This window comes from Rhinolophus ferrumequinum, chromosome 17, assembly GCF_004115265.2.
Source record: "Rhinolophus ferrumequinum isolate MPI-CBG mRhiFer1 chromosome 17, mRhiFer1_v1.p, whole genome shotgun sequence".
In the NCBI taxonomy this organism is placed as follows: domain Eukaryota; kingdom Metazoa; phylum Chordata; class Mammalia; order Chiroptera; family Rhinolophidae; genus Rhinolophus; species Rhinolophus ferrumequinum.
This window is the reverse complement of record NC_046300.1, coordinates 11,668,691-11,692,987: the sequence shown is the minus strand read 5'-3', so window position 1 is coordinate 11,692,987 and position 24,297 is coordinate 11,668,691. Positions and strand designations below refer to the sequence as shown.

Sequence of the window (24,297 nt, the reverse complement as noted above, 5' to 3'; positions counted from 1 at the left end):
GTTATTAAGCGGCATGTGACTGTATATGAAATCAAGAAATATTCTACAGATATTTATTGAGCCCTGTTATGTACTGAGCAGTGAACACTGCCCTGCTGGGGTCTGCCCTGTAATGACTGTCATGAAAAACGAACTAGCTGGGAGACAAAGGACGACTTACATCCTTTTATTTGTAGGTCAAGCTTAAAGGAAGTGAAAAACAGTATCACTCACTCTTGCTAACATTACCGTTAGGACACAACCACATATCAGAGCCTTTAATTCAGTGGGTGTTGAGTCTCTCGAATTCCAACCAGCACACGCAGAAACCCAAGGAAGGGCCCGGAAGGCAGGTTGTTTGGGGGCTCACATGGGTCCACGGCCTTGTTGGCTCCTCAGTTGATCGTTTTTGGAAGGTTTATGCCAAGGTCATTCCTACGCTTGCTCATTCATGGCTGATGTGCATTCTCCCCAGTCACCAGAAGCGAGTCTTTGAGACCGTGAGGAACATCAACCAGGTTGTCAAGCAGCGGTCCCTGACGCCCTCCCCCATGAACATCCCCGGTTCCAACCAGTCCTCGGCCATGAACTCCCTCCTGTCCAGCTGTGTCAGCACCCCCCGGTCCAGCTTCTACGGCAGTGACGTCGGCAACGTCGTCCTGGACAACAAGACCAACAGCATTATCCTGGAAGCAGAGTCAGACAACCTGGGGTGAGCCAGGGGGAGTTCTTCCCTTTCTGTTTTGGGGAGAAGGCGTGTGGATTGAGCGCAGGTTCAGAATCGGGGAAGAGGCCGTTAAGAATTGCCGGAACCATATAGACGTTTCAGTTCCCACATGTGTTTTACCAAGCCTCGGAGCTTACACTTATCCTTGATACTGATATTTTAACCAGTTTGAAGAGGTCCAGTAACAGGATGTACCAGGAAGTCTGCTTTTCTGTAAGATACTGAAGGGGATAAGTGCACATGTGTTTCTTTTAATCCTCACTGTTAAGGTGACACCATAGACATTTGTTATATGAACCCCTTTGTAGCTGGGATGGGCGAAAGGGTGAGGAGAACTCAGACTGTGTCTCATGACCAGAATCGGGTTTGTTTCAGAAGTGGGGGTACAGGGTGCCCAGTGAGGACCCATCACACCGAGCGTCCCTGGGGTGGGACTTCCTCTGCAGTGGTCAGTCCCTCTGTCCTGACGCCCCGCAGGACTCACCCCTCCCCAGCATTGTCTGCTTTGTGCACCCTTTCCTGTGACTTAATAAAATCGTTTTTTTCTGACCAATTGTGTCAGACAGTTGGGACACTGCTTGATCAGAACTGTTTTTGAGCTGTCCGCTCTTTAAATTCAAGAGGAAAGAAGTGTCCTTTGAGCCTGCTGCCTTTCTGGTAACTACCAACTGCATCTGAAGGCTTCTTCCTAAGGGCTCGTGAGGGAGGTGTTTGTAAGGACTGGATTTTACGTTACGTGTGCAAATTTTCATTCTACCTGAGTGCTTTCTTCCCTCTGCTCGCCACCACCCCTACCCTCCCCCCTGGCAAAAAAAAAAAAGAGAAAATCAGTTCTTAAGGACAGGCATTTGTTTCCCCATTTTTGCCTGCCTTTCCAAGGCTTGCCTTGATTTCCTTAGAAAATCCTGCAGCCACCCTTGCACATTCAGCAGTGGGACCTCATTGTACATTGCACAGCGCCCCCTGCTGGGCGTTCCATACTCACCCCGTCTCCCCTCCTTCCAGAAACAAGGAGCAGAATAAGAAGCCCGGGACACCGGGCACCCCGGGCTCCCATGACCTGGAGACTGCGCTGAGGCGGTTGTCCCTCCGCCGGGAGAATTACCTCTCCGAGAGGAGGTTCTTCGAGGAGGAGCAAGAGAGGAAGCTCAGGGAGCTGGCGGAGAAGGGCGAGCTGCCCAGCGGCTCCCTCACGCCCACCGAGAGCATCATGTCCCTGGGCACGCACTCCCGCCTCTCCGAGTTCACCGGCTTCTCGGGCATGTCCTTCAGCAGCCGCTCCTACCTGCCTGAGAAACTCCAGATCGTGAAGCCGCTGGAAGGTGATCACCAGGGGCCTCGTCCCCTCTCTGTCCTCCTCGGCGACTCCCTGTGGTCCCTGATCCACCATCAGCAAGCGGGGAGCCTCTGTCACGCTTACTCCTTTTTCTTCAGGGATAGCCGCCCACGCTGCTGGTTTGAGTTCCTCTGAGGGGCCTCGAGCCCCGGCCCCCAGCTCCCTGGTGCAGGTTTGGAAATACACACACAGGGGCCCAAGACAAACCTAGGCCAGTAAGCCAAAGAAAAGAACGTGCAGACGGTGGCTTTCTCGTTCTCTCTCTCTTGTGCATTTAGAACCTTAGACATGAAAATCTTTTTGCGAGGCAGACGCACTTACTCAGAAGTTAATTCAGTCCTGACTGGGGGTCTGAGCAGCGTAAATAATTAATGCTTTGATTTCATAGAAATGTTGGTATCAGGGAGGGAGGCGTGCAAAGCCACCGGTTTATGTTTTATTTCAATAACCACATGAAAGCAATTTGCAGTTTGTCCTTGCAGTTTGTCAGCTCACATGTTTTCCTTGGATCTTCCAATAAAAAGACTGGGGCTTTCCTTTCTATGCAGTGTTCTGCGCAAGGCTCCCAGACCTCAGCAACTTGAGGGCCAGGAAGGGGGTGGCTGTGTAGGCCCATGAGTTCCGTGCCTCCGTAAGCCTGGGTTTTCCAGGGGCGTTTCTCTTTGTAGTACCAGGGACACCCCAGATGATTAAACCCATGGAAAAAACTCACCTCTTTTTCTTTCTTTTTCCTTTAGGCATTATAAATTGTCTTCCCTTTACCTACCACTACCCACCCAAGATACACCAAGTGTTTGTAATGTTCATTTTTTAATCCTTTGTTTTGGAAACCCATGTTAAGTTTGAGAAGGGGTTTAGAATTCTGTATTACATATCTAACGCAAAGCCAAATCAGAATTTCTATAAGACAATGTTTGTCAACTTTTTAAAAATTATTGCCCCCTTTAAGGAATTATTTTAAGACATTTATTCCCCCCCTGAAAATGTAATGCCACAGATATACTGTTTATGTACAATATGTATATCTGTGTTCTGTGCCTAAGGAAAGTAGATTCTTTTCACCCCCACAAGAACCCATTTTCAACGCCTTGGGGGCAGTTGAGAATTCTTGCTGTAAGATGAGGTTTGCTTGTTAAAGACCCAAGACATGCTGGGTTCTGTATCCCCCAAAGCGAGGAAGAGGGTGGGTTTACATTCTTTTCTTCCTTATTATTTTTTTATTATATAACTTAGGTCCTTCTTAGATTTCAGAAAAGGGATGGCTCATTTTTTAAAAATTGTTCATTCAGTTGTAAGCTTGGTGATTGTGTTCTGATCCACAATTATGTCTGTTTTTTCTTTCAATAAAATCTTCCATTTCCGCAATTTTACTTTTTGCCTTTCTTTTCTTTTTTCTCCTTTGTCTCAAAGATCATTGGAGTTTATCATCTCTGTCTTGTCTGCTTTCTGTATTTGACTTTGTGTTTCATTAGATCATTTAAGAATATGTTTTTGGATTCATTTTCCATGTGTATTACAGGAAGAGTTTCTTTTTTAAATTTATTTTGACCAATTCATCCTTTTTGCTTTTAATCTTGTGACATAGATAGCAGTAGTTTTGTGATCATGGAATAAGAATGAATCCCATTAGATTTGCAAGATGAATTTCACCTATAGTACCTGCTCACGAGGAAGTTGAATCACAACCATTAAGAATTCATCTCTTATCACTATGGCCTATAACGCATCTGATAGGCGTCTCTCTGGCTCCATTTTGTAGTTCTTGGACTTTTTCGCTATTTAAAATACAATCAGTGTTTTCTTTCTTCTTCCCCTCCACAATTATCTTTGGTGTTACTATGTTGACTTTGATAAGGTGGAGTGCTGGCATGGAAGTCTGCCTGTCACCGGCTTCAGTGCAGCTCTAACTGTGGCACTGGATAAGTTAACCTCACTTTTTTGAGCCTTCTTTCCCATATTTGTGAAATAGGGCTCACATCTGCCACAGAAGATTGTGGTGAAGAGTAAATGTGATGTGTTTTATATTACGCCCAGCACCTAATAGGTCCTAATTAAAACTTAGGCTCCCCAAACGTGTTCCTATCCCAGCAGCTCCGATCTAAAGAGTGGCCTTACCAATGTTGAGACCTGGACCAGCATTGTGCTGGGGCCATGTTCTCACATCATCCTTTTCCACTCACCCACTGGGAAGCTGATAGGATTCCTGTGCTCTCCAGTGGCCCAGTAAATGTACCTGGGGTGACGCCCTGAAGAACGTTGGCTGGGAATCATCGCAGATAGCCAATCTGTGTCTTCCATCGGTGTTTCCCTTACCTATTTAATTAGTCTCGCTGTCTGCTTACTGGAGTCAGCCAAATAGCTGGGCTAGGTGTTTAAGAATGCTAGCACTCTTGTTTCTCTGTCTTACCTTACATGTTTTAAGCAGGTGGAGAATAAACAGAACATTCAGACTAGAAGACATATATCTGCATTAAAAAGATGAGTCGGGCAGTATTTTCCCCCCTGTATTTTGTTCTTCCTTTCTGATTAATTATAACCAAGATAGTATTTCCAAATAAACAAGTTAATATGTATCAGGGAAAAGCATACACTTCTAGACTGTACATTATCCAGAAGGTTTAGTTCTAACTTTTAGGCCTCGCATGCTCCTCTGACATAAATGAATTTGCTCTTCTTTGCTGATGACATGAGTATCTTTCGGTTAGAACAGTGGGGTGTGGAAGGAAAGCAAACAGAGGGAAAGGGACAGTGAGTGTCATTCTGTTTTTTGTACTGTCCACGCCCTTGTTTCCTAGGTGCCAACGAGGGAGGTTCCTCTTGACCCCTTCCTACTTGCTCGACCCCAGCCTCATTCTCATGGGGGTGGGAGGAGGTGGTGGTAGCAGGCGGTAGTTAACAGTACAGTGATCCTCCTGCTTTGTGCTTGACAAAGCCAGGAAGCCAGGCTGGGAAAAGGGATAGGAAAGAGGTAACAAAAGCTCTGAATAAGGTCCAATTCACATCTCTTTTCACTTGGATGCCTTCTCGTATGAAAGGAAGGACTTCAGGTAGCCAGGAGATCAGCAGCATTCCTCCATGGTGGTCCAGGCAGTAACAATGGAAGGGAGGTGGGGTGTGAGGTGTTCTGCCCCGGTGCTGGGCTCAGCAAATCTTCCTAGGGCCTCAGAACCAGTCAGGAGTGGAGATGGTCTCTGAACCCCACCGCATGCCGTAAATAACAGGGTTGCAGACGCTTTCACCAATATTCACTTTTGCAGAACCAAAAATACCTGTATGAGGATTAGAGAAGCCATTCTGGTATGTTATTGACCTTATATCTGAGATACATATGTTGGCTGAGAGGCAGTCTATATGGTTAAGAGGATGGACACTGGAGCCAGCCTGCGTTTGAATCCAAGATTGACCAGTTGCCAGCTGTGCAGCCTCTGGCAAATTACTCTACCTCCCGTGCTCAGTTTTCTCATCTGAATAATGGGGACAACAGGGTTATAATGATTAAGTGAGAGAATAAATGTAGACTTCTTAGAAGTGTGCTTGGCTCTTAGTAAGTGTTCAATAAAGGTTGGCTCTTTTCTTACGTAAGGGATGCTTGAGGCGTCGTGTAAAAAGTCCAAGTACGATGCACTTTTGGGCACCATCTTTTGGTTGTAATGTCACTGAATTCAGTGGCTATGCACTTTTAGGGAATGCAAATAACCCCATGCATTCCGGTAGCCTCTTTAACACCAAACAGCAAACCCTTTGCGGCATCATTTCTCTCCGGAGCCCATGCATGAGGTGGGGACAGATGGGGGCAGTCTGTTGAACAAAAGGAGGATCCAGGCACGTGCATCTCTGGTCTGGGCCCATCCTCCAGCCTCACCGAGTTGTTTCCCATGCATTGTAAACATCTAGTGCCCCCATCAGAAGCATGCAGAGATTGGGCACTTCCTCAGCGCAGTTCCTCACCTTCCAGTGTCTGTCGCCATTCCCTTTCTTCCCCTTCCAAAAGTAGAGGTGACGTGGCCACATCGTAGACAGGGATTTCTCACAATCCGTCTAAGGCCCGTATGTGCAGTCCTAAGCTGGATGTCGTGTGCCGTGTTGAAGACTTCTCCCCAGTGTGGTTTGTTGCCTGGACTGTGCCTTGTACTTCTAGTGAACTCATGAACAGGGGGCCCATTATGGATTATAAATGGGGGTTCTGGGGGTGACTGGCATGAGAAATCCCATCTTCAGGCGTGTGTCTCCTAACGTGGGTCCAGGCGTGGGTCCTGGACACCTACCTGGAAGTTTTACTGTCCTCCATTTATGCTTCTCACTTAGCCCGGGTTCCTGGCCAGAACGCTGATGTCCTTGCTTATTTTCAGGCCTGTAGAGGTTGAGGGGTGGCCAGTGTGAGATTACTGAAGGAACCTGGTCTATACCACTGCTTCAGTGACTGTGGAAGTTGTGTCACTTCAGCGAACCTCAGGTCCCTCCCGTGTGAAGAGTGGGTAGTAAGACTCACTCGTAGGGCAGTTCTGAGGAATGAACTGGTACAATACACGTAAAACCAGCTGCCACGCAGGGTAGCCCTTGGTACAACGGGACGCTGTGGCACCTGGAAGTCCAGATCCCAAACCTGACTTCAGCCCCGGCCGTTAGTGCACAGTGCCGCTTGCATGTGAGCTCCCTTTGAGGAGAGGGCCCTCGGATTCCTTCAGATTCTCAAAGGATCTGAGAATAAGAACCATACATAGCCCGAGGTCAGCGTTTCTCAGTCTCGGCACTGTTGACATTTGGGGCCGGGTCATTCTGTGTCACAGGGGCTGTCCTGTGCATTATAGGAGGTTTGGCAGCAGCCCTGGCTCTACCCACTGGAGGCCATTAGCACCCCCTTTTCCTCCACAGTTATGACAACCAAACATGCCACCAGACATTACCAAATGTCCCCTGGGGGTCAAAATCGCCCCCAGTTGAGAACCACTAGTCGTAAGTGTGTCTTACCACCTAGTGAGAGAACAAGTATGCGATGCCCTCTTTCATTATGTGCGTCTCTTTATTATTTCTTTTTTTGCATTTAGAATATTTTCAATTTATATTCAATAGATTCTGGTTAAGCAGGTTATTTATTGTACACACTTAAAACTGGGACAGACCTCAAAGTGGGTCTCCAGGAACTCTTCTAAACATGCACTGGCATTCTGGACAGTTTTTTCTCTCTCAAGTGATTTGAAATTGCCCGTTTACAAAATCCTTCCGTGACTCCTTGGCTGAGATTGTCCCATGGGAAGTTACTGTCCAGCAGTGTTTGGAGTTCATACCCTCACCGTGCACCCCAGAGGGTAGGGAACTTCTGATGAGCGTGGATTCTTTGCATCTCAGTCACATTCCTTGTGGGCTTCCTGACCTCACTGCCTGCCTGCCTCTCCCTTCTCTTCCATCTTGACTTCCTGAGCTGCTGGCATCCTTGGCTCCCCTTTCTAACAGGGAAGCCTCGTGGCCTAGAGGGCTTCTTGCCCAATAAACACAGGACAACATCAGTAAACCAGCGGTCCCTGGGACACCATGTGTGCGGGAAGGCTCTTGCTTTCCCATGCCTGAGCCCCTCTCGCAAAGTCTCTCTTGAGTGTAGCATATTTATTTGTGTGGTTAACTCCGTCTGGAGAATGAGGCAAGAACACCCAGCCTCACGGGCCACACAGCCACAATCCCAGGGCCGCATGAGGTGTAGTAAATGTGCAGGGAGAAGACGGGCTGGGCAGGGTCCCAGCACACAGCAACACGCGAAAGGTTCTGAGATGACCCTCCGTGGATACACTTCTTCACCCAGGTTTCCTAAGCACACTTTGGAACACTTCTGTTTGTGAGCACCTGTGACACTCTCGAGGTCCTCAGGGACACACTCCGGTGTTATTACAGACCTTGCGTGGTGTCATTTGAGAGCTGGGGTCCAGTGTCACTGAGGAGATGGGCAACTCCGCCTCAGACCTCCGTGCGGACTTACCATGTTCCTCAGTCCCTTCTTGAGGCCCGTTCCCTCTCCCTAAACCTGGAATACCTTGAGGTTGCTGGCCGATACAGAACACCTACGTGAGAGAGGCGATGGCCGTGCCTACCGCTTATCTCTGTGTGCTACTTGAGTTTCTTCTTGCTTTCCTTTTGTTGTGGCTCCTGGGGTTGGCTCGACATGGCCTTATTCTGCCCCTGCTCTGTCCTCCCTGCTCCCATCAGTATGGACTCAGCATAGAATTGGCACCCACCATCCCTTCCTCCAACCCCCTTTTGTGCCTGTCTTGCTAATTTTTTCCTCTTTTGTTTCTAACGTGATTCTGTGTTAGATTTGGGGGTTGACATCAGTTGATTAAAATAAAGAGTCTGTCACCAAATATCCTTGGCACACAGTACAGCATGAATTTTACTTTAAAAAGAAATAATTTTGATCCCTTAAATTGGTGCCCCTTCTAGGCATGGTGGGGTTTCAGCTGCTGTTGCCCAGCAAGAGGGGCAGAGGCAGCCTCCCAGAGTCCCTCCCAGAGTCCACCTGCAGAGCTCAGGGGCCCCCGCTCCACACTCTGAGGGTGGGGAACAGCTGTCAGCTCAGAGTTCCATCCTAACCCTGTCTTCTCTCTGTCCCCCCTTCTCTTTCTCCTACAAGGTTCCGCCACCCTACACCACTGGCAGCAGCTGGCCCAGCCTCACCTCGGGGGCATCCTGGACCCCCGGCCCGGTGTGGTCACCAAGGGCTTCCGGACGCTAGACGTTGACCTGGACGAAGTATACTGCCTTAACGACTTTGAAGAAGACGACACAGGTGACCACATTTCCCTCCCGGGCCTAGCTACCTCCACGCCAGCACAGCAGCCAGAGACCTCAGGTGAGAGGTCCCGAGCACACGTGACTGTCTCAGGCAGCAGAAGTTACCAGAGCCGGCCTCAGGCTTTCCCAGAAGAGATGCAGGAGCCGCCAGCGGCCACGGAGGAGGAGGAGGAGGAGGAGGGGTCTGGTGAGGGCACCGAGATAAGTCCTGTAAACCTGGCACCTTTACCGGAGGCAGAATTCTGGGCCATTCTCACCTCTGTTCCGAGCACCATCCATAGTGGCTCTCTGTCTGTAGCTTCCGCTCGTCTGTGTGGGTGATTAAAGCGTTCCCATTGTGCAGTTCTGGTTTTTAACGCACAGTCCGATGCCTCCTTTTGTAACAATGGGTGAAGCTCCCCACCCATCTTGGGGGTACATGGCCCAGCGGAGCTCTTGATGCAGGGCAGGAAAGGCTGCTAAAAAGACGTGGAGAAACCCCACTCCCTGCCCCCCCAGAACACCAGCTCCCCTCCTCCTGTTCTGGGTCTCTCCCGTGTCCAAGGGGCAGATTCTCAAGTCCCTTGGCGATTTCCAAACTGAGCTGAGCTGAGTTGGTCAGTTTTAGGGGAAATTCTGAGTTCTGGGCCATTCAAAAGGTGAACGTCGTGGGAATCTGTCACCTACGTGCCACATTAAAGCAGGAGGAAGCCCAGGAAGTATTCAGGATTTTCGACAACACTGGATCAGCCAAATGTTTTGCTTTTCTAACTTGAGTGAAGGTATATATGTCTCCTTTCTAGCTCACACATTTGTTCAAAATGGATTTTTGGAAAAGTGTTTTAGCAGTACCCCTTAACCAAACCCACCCTAAGAGAATATCAGGAAGCTCTTCCAGGAAGAGGACTCTAGATGAATCTGGAAAGGAGCCTTGGCTGGTCTCTCCTCCCCGCTGTCCTCATGAGCATTAAAAATGTGGCCATGAGTTGATAGAACTACCCACATCCTAGGTGGCACTGGATTGAAAAGCTTTGTGCTCAGGGCCCTAAACCACAGCGATCATGTGGTTACCATTTGCCAGACGTCCTAGACCTCCTGGCTGCTTATGCCAAGAAGATGAGGAAGTTCTTATGGGATAAAGGGAGAGACCCAGAACAAGATGAATTAACCCAATGTCTTCATCCTCATGATACTCGTGAGTCACCAAGTGTGAACACTGGATGCTCGTCTGTGATTCATGATTTTCATCCAGGAAGGCCACAACCCACCCCCCGCCCCCATACAATACAAGGTAGGAAAGAACTGAGATTCTTGGTGGCATCTCCCATTCCCTGGCTAAATTCAGACCTCTGTGGCCACGGGACTTTATTTGTGACCAACTGTTCTTTTTGTTTTGACATCAACTTTAGAGGTATCATCAAGTAAGGGTTTATTTATGGTTTATTTTATTTAGCAATTAAGTGACCAGAGAAGCTTGCAAGGGAGCGAAAATGCTTGTGATTTAGTATCTTCACATTTAAGAAAGGGAAACCTGCAATATGGTCACCTCCCTTTGTTATCAGCCCCAGTGCCCACCTGGAATGCAGGCGACGGTACAGGAAACACAGCGTGTGTTTGTTTTTGTGGCTGAAGGGGTAGGAATCGTGTCCAGTGTGATGACCCCCTCTCCCTGCAGCCCTACATGTGGGATAGAAGGTGAATCCAGAGTTTAAAGCAGCACCACTAGGTGCATCTTCAAGAAGTTGTACAGAAGGAATAAAGCTTATCAAGTCAGCTAAGAACTTCTCTCGGGGCAGAGAGGGGACCAGTTATGAGCGCCGAAGTCCTCACCACTCTTCTTCCGTAAACGAAGACAAAGTTATTGCGTCTTCCCTCCTTACTCACCTGCAGCAGACTCGTCCCAGCAACTTGGAGGAAAGCACACACACCAGCTTACCATTGAAACTGTGGAGGGGTCAGGTTGGAAGTGTGCGATCAAAACGAATTATGTAGATTGCTGAAGGTAATTTAGTAAAAGTCTGCTTGTTTAACGAGCATCCTCTGGAGCTTGTTTCCTGGGCTAAGACTCATTTAAAACTCCGTGCAGAGGGGAAAGGTGTGAACACTGATTTGGCTCTTTTTGTCTCTATTGGGAATGATAGGACCGTTTTGATTCTTGGAATGTAAGAAGCACGGCACTCTAAATCAATAATCCCAGAGGCCCAAGTGGCACTAGGCAACACAGTCTTGGAGTCACAGGGAGACAGTCTTCAGCAGGAAGGCTTAAGGTGTCCTGTGCTTTGGCACTTGTCTCTGGGCTGGTCTGGTCCCTGCCCTGGCCCGCCCTCAATGCCTGGGTTTCTGTGTTGCCAAACTGCACAGTCCCAGGAGCTGCCATCTGCTGGGAAGACTGAGTAGGGAGAAATTTTGGAGACAGAAGGTGACTCATCTTTTTTCTTGCAACTGGTATGATGGGAGGAAATTGGGAAGAGTTACATATTAGGCACTTTTGTCTGGAGCCAGATGTCTCATGGAGAACAAGTTTTGAGTCCGTACTGAGAAAAATTTATTAATATATTTTAATGTATTGTTGTATCACCATTTGCTGATTTTTATAATCAAGCCCATGTCTTCAAAAGGATGAATCCTTGTTTTCATATTTGTAAATAATTTAGATGATTAAAGTGGATTGTTTAAAACAATTTTTAGATTATAGTTTTACTTTATTTCAGTGGCCTATTTTATGTTTTAATTCACGCAGAAAGTACACTTTATCAGAAGTAGTCACTATCTTGTACGGTCTCTGTTCTGGATTTTAGGTATTTATGTGTAGGGAAGAGCCTGCGTGTGGTAAGGGATGAAGATCAGAGTTTAGTCTCACAGTTGTCCGTAGGTGGTTGGTTGGACAGAGAGTTCGGTTGGATGTCTTGATCCTTAAAGGAGAGAGAGGTGGGATTAAAGCAACCCAGACAGAAGAAAGTGAAGGTCCGTTTATTTTAATACTCAGGAGACTATTTCAAGCGGGGGAAATACCCTAAAACAGGCTCGTATCATGGGTGCCTGTCTGGCAATGGCCTTGCAGTGAAGCTGTGTCATGTTTGGGGCTAAGACCCTAAAGGAACTGTTTAAGGCAAAAATCACATTTGGTGAAAACAGCCCTTGAAAATTCCCCGGAGTGGCAGCACCTGGGTCCACAGAGGCAAAAGTCAAGAATCAGCTTCTTTTGTAGCTTCCTTATTTGGACCACAGGTCCATGGTCTGTTCAGGAGTGGTTACTGAGCAAGGAAAGGGAAAGGAACAGCTGGGGAGGAAAGGAACCAGATGGAAAGTTCCGGGAGCCGAGCATTCACTCCAGCTTCGTCTGATTTGAGCAAAGTCACGCCAACCCGCATCCTGTCGCATTTTGTCCCACCGCAGAAGCAGGACCCAGATGGACTTGTGAAGGAAAGTTGGCTGTGGGAGCCCGATGGATCTGGAAGGCAAAGTCTGGTGCATTCAATTCACAGACCTCGGATTCAGGGACGTTCCTTCCTGTCTCCACGGAGAGAGTTGGTGATGATGGTTGATGTTTCAGTCCAGTCTTTGTAGCAGTTTCAGGAGTGTGGTGGTTACAGACAGAGCAGATGGCCTGCTCACACCCTCCTGTATTTGGAGATGCTAAGGAAGCCCTGTACGCTTGCATCAATATATTTATTAACCCAGAGCAAACAAGGCCAACTGCAGCCCGAAAATGGAAAAATAAATGAAGAAGAAGAACATTAACTCCTCCCCAAAGAAACAGCGTACAGTCAACCCTACTTAACATTTCCTGAACGGAATCCGCTTGTGGGAAGCACGTTGTCTATGACATCCTCACCCCTGAAAACCCGCGCTCCTAGGGACACCCACGGGGACTGTTGAGGAGCGGGTGTCTGCACCGCCGCTTTTCTAACTGGAGGGACCCTTGAGGGAGCGCGCGGAGGTGCATTGAGGTTCCATGAGCTGTCCAGTTGCGCCGCCTACTGACGTCTGGGAGAAGTGCGCTCTGAAACTGGCGTCGAAAGCACTGGCGGACAGAGAGGTCGTTATGCAGCTTAGGCACGTGGCTCTCGCTCCTGTGGGTGTCTGCCACGGAAGGAAGGACAAGAGGACAGAGGCCACGGGGCCCAGCTTTGTTGGCATCCGAAGGATCTAACAAAGAGACTGTTGCGTTTGCCCTTTTGACATTTTAACAGTATTCTAAAAAATTCCCTTTTCTCCGCAAGATTCGTCAGGGGCCACTTGAAGGAATTTCTGGTCCTCTCTGCACGATGCTGTTGAGATTGTTCATCTGCTAAATCACATAACTTTTAAATGAAACAGAAAGGAGACAGATTGGTGCAGTGGGAAAGGTAGACTTTAAATTTTTAAATTTTACAGGAACCAAAAATAAGCTGTTACGAAACCAGAAAAAGACCTTGTGATGTGGTTCTCAATCTCTGTGCTAGAAACCTCCCCAGTACCTCCAGGCCGAGGTCTGCATGGGAGACCCAGGAGTCCCTGTAGAGCAGCAGGACCAAGTGAGGACTCCGCAGAAGAAATGCTTAAGAAACTAAGACAAAGGGGCACCCAGCCCATGTGAAGCCTGGAACTAAGGGCTTAAAGAACATCATCTTATAACAGTGTGTAATTTAAAATCGCTTTTATTTTATTTAAAAAAAAATAGAGGCTGCACTATTGTATCTGAAACTGCTCAGACCTCCTCCTGCCAGCCCCCTTGCCCCAAGAAAAACATATTAAAGCCACATTAACCCCAAACTGTTTATGTTAAATGATGAAGCATAGGGCAAATGAATGTTTTATGGAGCTTTCCACACGAGGACTCATCATAGAACTTTTTTTTTCCCCCAGAAAAATTCATGGCTGGAATTAAAGAAGTGACAGAAAAAGTCTTTAAAGTATTTTTCGATGCCCTTTTAGTCTTTTAGGAAGAATTCTAAAGCATTGTTTTTGCCTGTTTAAAAAGTGGACGTGTAGCTGACAGGCAGAGACGCCCTCTTCCCGTACCCCTAGCCCCACCCCCAACCCCACTCCCAATGCTTGAGCAAAAGGCAACAAAGTCATCAGAAGCTGGTAAAAAGGTAAAGAAAGGAAGTGACATTCTTAGGGCTTAGTTCAGGCCACACCTTTAAGCTAGATGAAGGTGGCTTTTCTTTTCAATATGTTTGTTTTTGCTTGAAGAGAAAAGGCTGGCCTGTGTGTCACCGCTGATGTGGTGGCAGCTGCTGGAATTAAAGGGTGTGTGTGGGATTGGGGGTTGTTGAGGGAGAATGAATGTGTGTGTGTGTGTGTGTGTGTGTGTGTGTGTGTGTGTGTGGTGGTTAATGAGTTTAGAGAAATTGCAAAGCAGATCCAGATTGCATGAGAGCAGCTTCACACTACAACACTACATGTCCAAGTTAAGAAAAAGGAAGACCAGGGGCACTTCATCCTACACAAGTTGGCCACGTCCCATGAAGAGAGGGGAAGAGAATAGAATATAGAAGGTTCTCAGTGTGTTGCAAAGATGGAGTCCTTTTTTTCAAGATTTTGGGATGCATTTGTACTGTTTATATGTATATTTTTAAGAAAGTACTTGGGCGAGCAGAAAAATAGCTTGGGTATGTGGCATGACCAGCGTTTCTGTCCGCAGTGGTCCCCTTTGAAGCAGCCTTTCCCTGTGTATGTGAAAACTCCCCGTAGAAATAACCGGCTGCAGTTATTTGCACCCTGCCATCTGCATGGGCTCCCGTGAGGGTTCTTTTAAGGACTGGGTGCTACGATGGCCCTTAGAGAGAAAAGTTCCTGCTGTCCCCAGCACATCATCAGCCTGCCCTTCCTGTAAGTTTAAGAGAGCTCCCTTCAGATTGACTGAAATGCATAAGCTGGTGTATACACATCTGATCCACATGGATGGTCAGACTGGCAGAGTCCTGGCTGCCCCTCAGGTCCCCACCAGTGCATTCTGCAGGGGCACCCAGGGCATCACTGGAGACTGGGGGAGGAGGTGTGCCAGGTACCCCGTGACTGGTGCAGCAGCAAGATCCCAAGCACCCAGTTTTCCAGTCCGTACCAGTATGATGGGCCCCCAGAAAAGCACATCAGTCAGAACCCTTCACCAAGTTCATCTGTTCCAGGCAGAAAGCACGTCAGGGTCGGATCAGAGAGCCAGGGAGCAGGGTGGCTGTCACCCTTCCAAAGCCCTCTGACGCCCACCTGCAACTCCCTGAACGGTGTGTGCTTGCATGTGCCAGGTTCTCAGAACAAAAAATCTGCACATTAACCCCCCGCATGTAGTTCGCCAACGTAGAAGACCTCAAATAATAAAGGATTAATTAAGTTTAAAGGTTATCTTTGATAGATTTGGATTTTGTATCCCTGTTGGAGGCTGGGGGAGGAGGAACAAATAAAACCCATAAAGGATTAGAGGTTTTATTGGGAAATGCAAGTTCCTTCCCAAGTAAAACAGGTGACAAAAGCACTTGTCAGTGTTACTACTCGAACCCGTTTACTCCCGCCTCACAATACACTGAGGCCCACCAGTCAGACTGTGAAAAAGGACAAGGATTCATGTAGGAAGTCAGAGCATGAGTCCAAGGAAACCCTGTCCTTGGAGGCCCCAACTGAGCTGCTCAAGGGGAACACACAGCCTGTAAGGCAGGGCTCGGTGTGTGGCGGGGACTGGGGGCTTCAGTAGCGTTCTCTCACCCTGCCGAGAAGAACGCGTTCTGTGCTTCTTTCTTTGAGAAATTGCTGTCTCCTGAACGCAGGGCTATAGGATTCAGCCCGGAGCTGCTCTGTGACAGCACAGGGAACCTCAGGCAACTCACTGTCTCTGTGTTGTGTCCCAAGGAAGGGAGGTGTTGCAGCAGCCTGGCAGGCGGTGACAAGAGGAGAGCTGGCGGGTCCAGGCGTCCAGTGGTATTTTGAAGGGGCCGAACCTCTGGCTTGGGCACTTTTGACACTGGTTGATTTTCCTTGGTCCTCTAAGGCTATCCATTGCTTCTGGGGAATGATGACTTGAATTTTAGCAGCCTTTTCCTGTCCCCCAAACCCATTTGCATAGGATGGGTTTTGCTTCTGCTGATGCAATTAATTGTGTCTCTAAAATGTCCATCTTACACCCCCTGTTAAAATCAAAGATCCAATATGTGATGGGGGAAGGAGGAAGTGAACATGGTGACCTTTTGATTTGATGTTTTGCCATGCGTTTTAATGGGGTACGCCTCTCATTTCAAATCCACCCTTGCTTTTGTTTGATTGTTCTAAATGTTCTATCCCTCTTTCAACTGTTTTGTCTTAATGACCTCTATTGACCGCCTTTTTTTCCTTTTCTCCCACCCAAGTAACCCTTCGCGCTCTTTCTCAGGCTTTTTGTTGCTTTTGTTTCTAGACCTATGGCAGTCAGAGAATCGTGATTGTTTGGTTGCCTTTTCTTCATAGCTTATTCCATTTTTTTCGTTTTGCTTGCAGCAGTTCCTCAGTTATCAGAGTCCCTAAACCATTCCATTTATTGGTTGAGAAACAAAGATTCATAAAGGCTAATTTTCTGTGTGTGCCCCGCTTCCCCCACCGCTCCCCCACCCAGACCCTTTGCCTAGAGCTCCCTGTGGTGGAGAGTTTGCTTTTGTGGCCGTGGTGCTGACAGCCACAGGAGCCTCCCTGACACAGACAGACGGGTCGGACCGTAATAATCCAGGCGAACCAGCCTTGCGTGCTCCTCTAGTGACCGCCACCATTTTTTTGTGCGCTGGCTTTGAGCTACCTGCTTTCAATCTGCGTGCCTCCAACATTTTTTGTTCATTTGTTTCATCTGGTTTCTGGGGGGTTTTTTTGTTTGTTTCTTTGTTTGTTTTTTGTTTAAGACATCATCACCCACGTGTGGATCTGCAGTTTTGGGGCACCAGTCTCTTCTTGTTTTGCCCTCCTTTTCCTTTTTGTCAAAGCCAAGAGAAAACTTGCCATAAAGAACTAGAAGATTCTCGTTCACAGCCTTTTGAATCTTCAGAGCGCTCATAGCCTCTGATACCCTAATCACTTTTCTCCCAGGAGGTCTCTGGGGGCTGAGCTGCTGCAGGGACGGTGGGCAGGGTGGGGTGGGGTGGGGAGGGTCTCCCAGTATTTCATTGTGCACGCTATTTGAAGCAGCATCTTTTTGTCTTTTTGTCTTTTTTCCTTTTTTTTTTTTTTAATGTTTGAGTTATGAATGAGGATGACCTCTGCAATCATGATATCTCCCGTGGACGCTTCCTTATTACGTATCACTTGCCAGCCTTCTGATGCATGGCCCTAACACTTCTGAGATTTACTTTGCTCCAAATCATAGCCTTCAGCTGCCTTAACAAAAACTCTGTAGAGCTTTAAAGGGAAATAAATTGATGACAACTTGTGGCTGTCTCGTTTTCATTAAAAATCAGACATCCTAGACGTGACAGGAAAGCGGCCCCGGGGGACTGGTGCTGCTCTCACCGCTGTGTGTCAGGCAGCACCGCAGGGACCCCGGGCTCTGCGACTCTTGCTATGTCGTTGCTAAGGCAGCTGAGGTCCTGTCTCCCACCCTGCTGACTACAGATGGACAGCAGTGGAGCCAGCCTCCCCAAGCCCCTTTTTTATGTACACAGAAAAAGGAGCTGCGTGAGGCTTGTCCCGTTTCCGGGTGGCAAGTGCCTCTCCCCCTCCCACACCTGTCCCCTCCCTTTGGCAGAGTTTGGCGCCTGTTTGCCAATGAAAACAAAATGTAAAACAACAAAGAAGAAGCCAGATTCTGACTTCTAAGGAGGGAAACCAAATTGACCCCCATGGGCCCATTAGCCCCTCAAACTGGATCCACTGCTGGCCAGAGAGGGGGGAACCTTGTCTGGATTGGGTTGGAAGCTGGAATTCTATGCTCTGCACGCCAGTGCTCAAAAGTGTGGTTATTTCTGAAGAACCACTTGCGATCCAGAACATTTGCGTTTCACCTTCCTCGCCCAGATCCAGGTAACAAGGTAGCTCATCGCTTCTTGCATCTGTTGAGGGCCGTGCTTGATTTTCATTTTCCCATGGGTAGACTTGGATGCGAGAAATGTGTTTTGTCCCCCTTCCGCCCACTTTAGCACACCACCCTGGGAAGTGCATGTCACAGACCAACTCCACCTTCACCTTCACTACCTGTCGCATCCTGCATCCTTCAGACGAGCTCACGCGGGTCACGCCAAGGTAAGAGACCCCGGCCCCAGGGGTGGGCAGGGGTGGGGTGCGGTGGGGACACTCCTTGTAAGACTTACTGTCGAGGAAAGCCCAAGTAGAGAGGCTCATTCCACACCAATTCTGGGCAGCTGAAGCATCTCCTAAGCGCTCGCAGACTCCCGTTCTAGGGCCTGTCTTTCCTTTTGAATCGAGGCTCCTATTGATTCAGGTCCAGTACAGGTAGACCTGGACCACCGTTAGCTGCCCTTTTCGTTGGCCATGGGAGATTCTCAGACCCCTCCTTAACCAGCTGAAGATGACACGTCCACAGTCCCTAAGGCCACGTCTGTTGCCCTAAACTTTGCCAGTAGAGCATGGAATTTTTTCACAGAATGGAGTTCTTGAGCCCTGTGGAAGCCATCGTGCTCATAGAATAGACTGCGGGAATCGTGCACCACAGCCACTTTGTAGTGACTGAAATGATAAAATCTAGAGACTGAAGCACGAGTCCAGCGTGGTCCATTCCCCCTGGTGCCTCTGAGAAGTGATAGAGTTGGCACCATCGAGCAAGAGGATTTGTACGGTGTGGGGTGATCTGCTCGGCTTGATTGCAGGCCTTCCCCAGTTGCCCTTGAAAGGGAAAATGGTCTCCCCGACATGGCGGAGTCAGCCACTTCCTGTGTCGGGCACTATTCCAGGGAATGAAAGGTAAAGCAGAAAGGGAGGAAGGCAAGCAGAGCCAGCTTGGAGGGAGCGGCCACCCAAGGAGCACCTTAAACTCTGAATCACTCTCCACAGGTCATATGAGGAGGACGACGAAGCAGCCCCATGCCCCGTTGAGCTGAGAGGTGATGTAGGGCAGAGAGTGAGCCCACAGGCGAGGCAGGGGGTGAGCACACCACCAGCAGTGCCTGCCCTGGCAGGGCCACGTGGAAGGAGCTGTGTGTGCACGCGTGGCCGCCACTAACCCTGGACTTAGGCGTGGGTGTGTCTCTGTGGTTGTGCCTGGCTAACTCGGCCTTGACAGTGGATACCCCTAACCCATCTAAACGTCCCCGTCAAGCCGAACGCCAGCACTAATAGAGGCCTAACCGAAGTTCTCACCAGAAGGGCGTCTCCACGTTTTAGCTTGTCTTCTCCATCTCCCTTCCTGAGGGTGTAGAAACTGGCTTTCCTGTCCCATGGCTTTATGTTAGGAAGAGATGGTGTTTAAAAACCATGAGACGGGGCTTCCCCCGGCGCCCTGGCGCTCTTCTGACTGTAGTCGTAGAACTCAACACTGCACGCCTGTCGGCATCTACAGGGCCCTGTCAGCGCCAGGAAAGCCTGGGCCGTCAGTAGCAAGAGCAGGCTTTTATTGCCAGAGTTTGAAAGCATGGCAGCTCAAAACAAAACCAGGACTCTCCCTAGGAATGGCCCTGTAAACGAGACATTAAGTCCAGTTCTTTTTGGGCCTCCGTTGCTTGTAGGTCCATATGTTGCAGAATTCCACCTGCACCATTTGAGGCGTCCACCTTTCCAGCTTAGGAATGTGCTGCCGTTCCTCATCTCGCGTTTCTCTGAGTGTGGGGATGACCACAACATCCCCCCGTCCCCCGAGCTTATGTGGGCTGGAGCTGTTCTGTGTGCCTCACCTCTGTGTGCCTGGCCGGCGACGAGGGCACCTGAGTGGGCAGCTCCATGATGCCTCAGCTTGTACTTGCTTGTGAGCTGTCCTCCTGCAGGAGGGGCCTCTGCTCTGGTCATCCCAGGACCCTGCTCCAGAGTGTGTCCCCTTCCTTCCCTTTCCCTATGTTGGTGCTTTGCCCTCCCCCTACCAGGCTGAGGAGAGAGGGCTCTGTCCCCCAGCTCCTGGGGACCACCCCGCTGGCCTCCTCCAAGGGACACCTGCAGCCGCAGCCACATGCTTGGGCAGCACGCGGGCAGGTCCCTTAGACTGTGAGGAAGGATGTGGTGCTTTGCCCCTCCGCTGCTCACGCTGCAACAGCACCGGGCTCCTGTGCCCGTGTGGCCTCGCGCCGTTCTGTAGCAGCTGTCAGAAGGGGGCCTTTCCGGGTGCTTCTAGCAGACAGCAGTGCATTTGCCCCTGCTGGCCCTGTTTACACTTTTCTGTTACCTCCCTTCCTGGCTGAATCCCAGCTTCTGGAACATTGTGAATCCTCCATCACCATGATACAAGTAGACAAAGGAATCTTTGCTTTCTTTTAGTAACAGGTGTCACGCTGGGCCTTTTCCCAGGTAGCTCCATAGATGCCATAATACCGCATGCTTCCTCTAACCCCATAACTCCACTCATCAGGATGGATGTGGGCAGCTGTGGGAAGGACTAAGTTGAGTACTGTGCAGAGGAAAAAGCGCTGTACTGGGAGCCGGCAGGCCGGGATCGGCCGCTAGCTTGATGTACACCTGCAGCCTCAGTTTCCCCATCGCCACGGGCCCTCTGTCTGGATGTCCCACCTGCTTTGCCCTCCCCTAGATAAATTCTCATATCCCATAGTCCTGGGGGACTTCTTGCCTCAGGGAAGTAGGGAGTAAGAAGGAACACCGGAATTTGAGTACATTTGGTAGAGAAAGAAAACCTCTCTGCCGAAGGGCTTCTTCCCTTATTTGGCGGTGTCACTCAAACGGGTTCAAATCCAGGGTCTTCCACTTGATAACTGAGTATGACATTGAGTAAGCCACACCACCTCTGAGTCCGTTTCCTCACTTGCAGAGGAGACAGTGATACATACCCTGTGGGGCTGAGAGAAGGGTGCAGCTTCCTATTAACTTAAACCGTGTCCCACCAAAGGGAATCCCAGGCCCCGTGGGTGAGAGAAGGGAGCAGACACAGAAGGAGGCATCCGGGGAGCCTGGGCTGGGGGCGTCCTCTCAGGTCCCAGGCCTGCCCTGTCCTTGCTGCTCACGGGCATTTTCTGATGAACGGCCTCTTGTCTTTTCCCACCAGCCTTAACTCGGCCCCGACTCCAGCTTGTGGCAGTGCCAGCCACTTGAAGTCCACGCCGGTGGCCACGCCGTGTACTCCCCGGAGACTCAGCCTGGCCGAATCCTTCACTAACATCCGTGAGTCCACGACCACTATGAGCACGTCCCTGGGGCTGGTGTGGCTGCTGAAAGAGCGGGGCATTTCGGCGGCTGTGTATGACCCCCAGAGCTGGAACAGGGCCGGCCGGGACCCCCTCCTGCACTGCTACACGCCCAGGATGGCTGTGATCCCCTCCACCCCGCCCAACTCGCCCACGCAGACGCCCACGTCTTCCCCGCCCTCCTTCGAGTTCAAGTGCACGAGCCCTCCCTACGACAACTTCCTGGCTTCCAAGCCGGCCAGCTCCATCCTGAGGGAGGTGAGGGAGAAGAAGAACGTCCGGAGCAGCGAGAGTCAGACAGATGTGTCAGTCTCCAACCTCAACCTCGTGGACAAAGTCAGGAGGTTTGGCGTGGCCAAAGTGGTGAACTCAGGGCGAGCCCACGCCCCCACCTTGACTGAGGATCAGGGACCTCTCCTCTGTGGGCCCCCGGGCCCAGCACAGGCCCTCGTCCCTGGAGGCCTGGTACCGGAGGGCCTGCCCCTCGGATGCCCCACTGTCACCAATGCCATCGGCAGGCTACCGCTCAATAGTGGCATCCGACGGAATCGCAGCTTCCCCACCATGGTGGGGTCGAGCATGCAGATGAAGGCCCCCGTGACTCTGACCTCGGGCATCTTGATGGGTGCTAAGCTCCCCAAACAAACTAGTTTGCGGTGAGGGTAGGATGGGGGCCCTTTGGAGGAGGAGTCCAATCTTGTCCCGCCGCCCTGTCTTCCCCCCTGCACTGCCCTGTCTCCCTCTTCCCTCCTCGTCCATCCTCTCCTGAGCTAGACAAATCAACCTCGTGCCTACTGGGGAAGAGTGGACACTGTCAAATGTGTACATACGACTTGGAGACCTGTATCCGCCCCTCCCGTTCTGTACATCCCACCCGAGTGCCCCAGCACTGTCACTGCTCTCCTGAGGACTTCACCTGCACCAGCCTGGGGGCAGGGCAGGCAGGTGTCCTTTTCTCCTCCTGTCCTTCGAGAAGCACTGAAACTCCAATGGCGTTCTTATCCCATGGATAGGAAACCAGTGAATTCGTAGCTGGCTGCCAGTGCTGCACGTAGTGAGCTGTCACGCGGCAGAGGGCACAGGGACTCAGTGTCGGTGTTGCTGGGCCCCTCGCCCACCTGTAAGAGTGTCAGGAGCCTCCGTCAGCAGCCACATGCAACTGACGTAGCTTTCAGGACTAGAGAGCTGTTTTTTGTTTTGTGGGTGGCCTTCAGACCTTCACTATTCTGCCTCGGTGGATGGCCGCTTCTTTTTTGAGGGATGACTTTTTCTTTCCATGCCTTCAACCTAAAGTCTTCCTTCAGTGTTTTATAATCAGCCGTCGGGCCAGCTGTCTGACCCATCTGAAAGCGAATGCGTTTACACTCCCACTGCACCGGTGGTTCAGCAGCCCCCGTGGGTTCTGTGTGGTTTGTTTTACTTTTCCATTTTTTTATGGGTAGGGAGGTAATGGTACTAGATGGGAAGTCATAGTGGATGTTCCTCTCTGTGGTTCTCCGACACCCCGAAATGCACATGGCAAACACCTCAAGCCACTAAGGAGACAGCAGCTTATTTCTGGGACCCAGTGTCACAACCAAATTTAGTAAGACCAGACCCAAGACAGCTTGAACAATAGGATTGAAGGGGAAAGGGAGAGGGAAAAACGGTGAATGAAATTTGCCAACAGTAACGGTAAAACAAACCACAACCAAACGTAGGCTCACAGGGAAAACGAGGCTTTGACTTCTGCCGAGCCCACCCCTTACGCTGAAACCCGCGTCTGGGCCATGTGCTTTCACCTCCGTGGTCTTTCGTGGCAGCCATGCGATGCTTGCACGTTTCACCCCCTCGTTTCAGAACAGAACAGTCACAGCAGGATATTTCCTTCCCCTCAAAGCCCTGCTCTCCTTGTGCCCCTTTTTTATCCTTAGGCAAAGGCAGAGGTGCTCGTGAGAGGAACCATGAATGAGCGAGGGAGCCTGGCCCTGCTGCTGTCACCGACTACGTTTTGAACTTTTATTTATTATTTATGTGTGCTGTATTTTAAACAGACGTCCTCTCTCCTTTCCAGCTCCAGCCACAGTGTGTCTGTGGCATTCCAGGGTGAAGCAGGTCATTTATTTATTCTCATCTGAAGACTGCAGTGTCCATCACGGCCTTCCGTGGCCGTTTGTTCCAGGCATTTATGGAAGGATAACATCACATGCAAATGAAATGGCTGTGTTCCGTCACCCCTTGGCAAAAGATGTGTCCTTCAATTGAATGGCTGTAACCTTATGTCCACTGAGGATACTCTGAGAAAGTCCCCAGGAGCCAGCTTCAGTCCCACACCATATTCTCTGAACATGAGGATGCTGGTTAATTATGTTTTTAACCCTCCTTGTGGTTTGTACGTGTGCACTCACTGCAAGGAACTTATATCACTTTGTGTGAATGTATTTGAAAGCGGTAGGTAGAAAAACCAAGGTATGAAAACCGTGAACTGAATGGACCACTTTGCGTAGTCAGAGAGAGGAGCCCACCCCTCATCACCAAGGAAACACCACTGTAAAAATCAGCAGTGCGGACGTTGCAGTATTTAGTATAGTAAATAAATGATCAACCTTGGGCAACCACTATCAAAAAGTGTGTTGTAATGCATCAAAAATCAACAATAAAATTTTATTTGCTAACGAATATCAATAAAATAAGTTCAAATGATGGAAACCACATTGGTATTCTGATTTGTATTTTGTTTTTATCTTTTTCATGGAGGAGAGGATCTGTTTATGTAGGATTTGAAGGTATTCCACTCAGTGGGGAAATTAAATGAAAGCCATATGGCACTTCACAGACTGTTATATCCACCCTTTCTTTTAACCCAGTACTATACCTGAGACAACTTTCCTATCAGAACCTGCAGCTCTTTCCTACTTTTCAAGGCTGCATATTATTCCACCAGGTGCACATACCCACTGTAAATACACACATACCCCTATGGACCAGCACCCTATAGCTGGGCATTGAGTTCATTCTACTCTTTTGCTATCACAGCACTGTAATGAAAAAACCTCCAGGTAAACCTGGGCTCACCGACGTGTGAGAACCACTGTGTTAGACCAGGCAGAGTTGCAGTGGGAGTCCTGCCATGGGAGGGATAAGCTCCCCTCCCCAGCCTCTCCCTGTCTCAGGGGCTCAGGAGGCCAGACAGCTGCAGCCCACTGTAGGGACAGAGCCACAGAAAGCAGTTTCCAGGCTCTCGGCCTACCATAGAAAGGTGCTGGCTCAGGTAGTAAATGGCCATC

At 49.6% G+C, this 24,297-nt stretch overlaps 1 protein-coding gene across 11 annotated transcripts in view; it reads left to right on the top strand.

Moving 5' to 3' along the window:
• TRAK1 (trafficking kinesin protein 1) overlaps nucleotides 1–23,722 on the top strand; it is a 110,983-nt gene extending 87,261 nt beyond the window's left edge. For 5 of the 11 annotated variants that reach the window (XM_033132085.1, XM_033132078.1, XM_033132079.1 and 2 more), the window contains 5 exons: nucleotides 455–691; nucleotides 1,712–2,028; nucleotides 8,662–9,009; nucleotides 17,873–17,975; nucleotides 20,893–23,722. In XM_033132085.1, the coding sequence (XP_032987976.1) occupies nucleotides 455–691; nucleotides 1,712–2,028; nucleotides 8,662–9,009; nucleotides 17,873–17,975; nucleotides 20,893–21,691 (1,804 nt within the window). In that variant the 3' untranslated portion in view covers nucleotides 21,692–23,722. Of the gene's footprint in view, nucleotides 1–454; nucleotides 692–1,711; nucleotides 2,029–8,661; nucleotides 9,176–17,872; nucleotides 17,976–18,743; nucleotides 18,835–20,892 lie in introns of those variants that run through there. The other 6 variants (XM_033132082.1, XM_033132087.1, XM_033132080.1 and 3 more) reach the window with 4 other exon arrangements.
• Nucleotides 23,723–24,297: the final 575 nt, after the last annotated feature.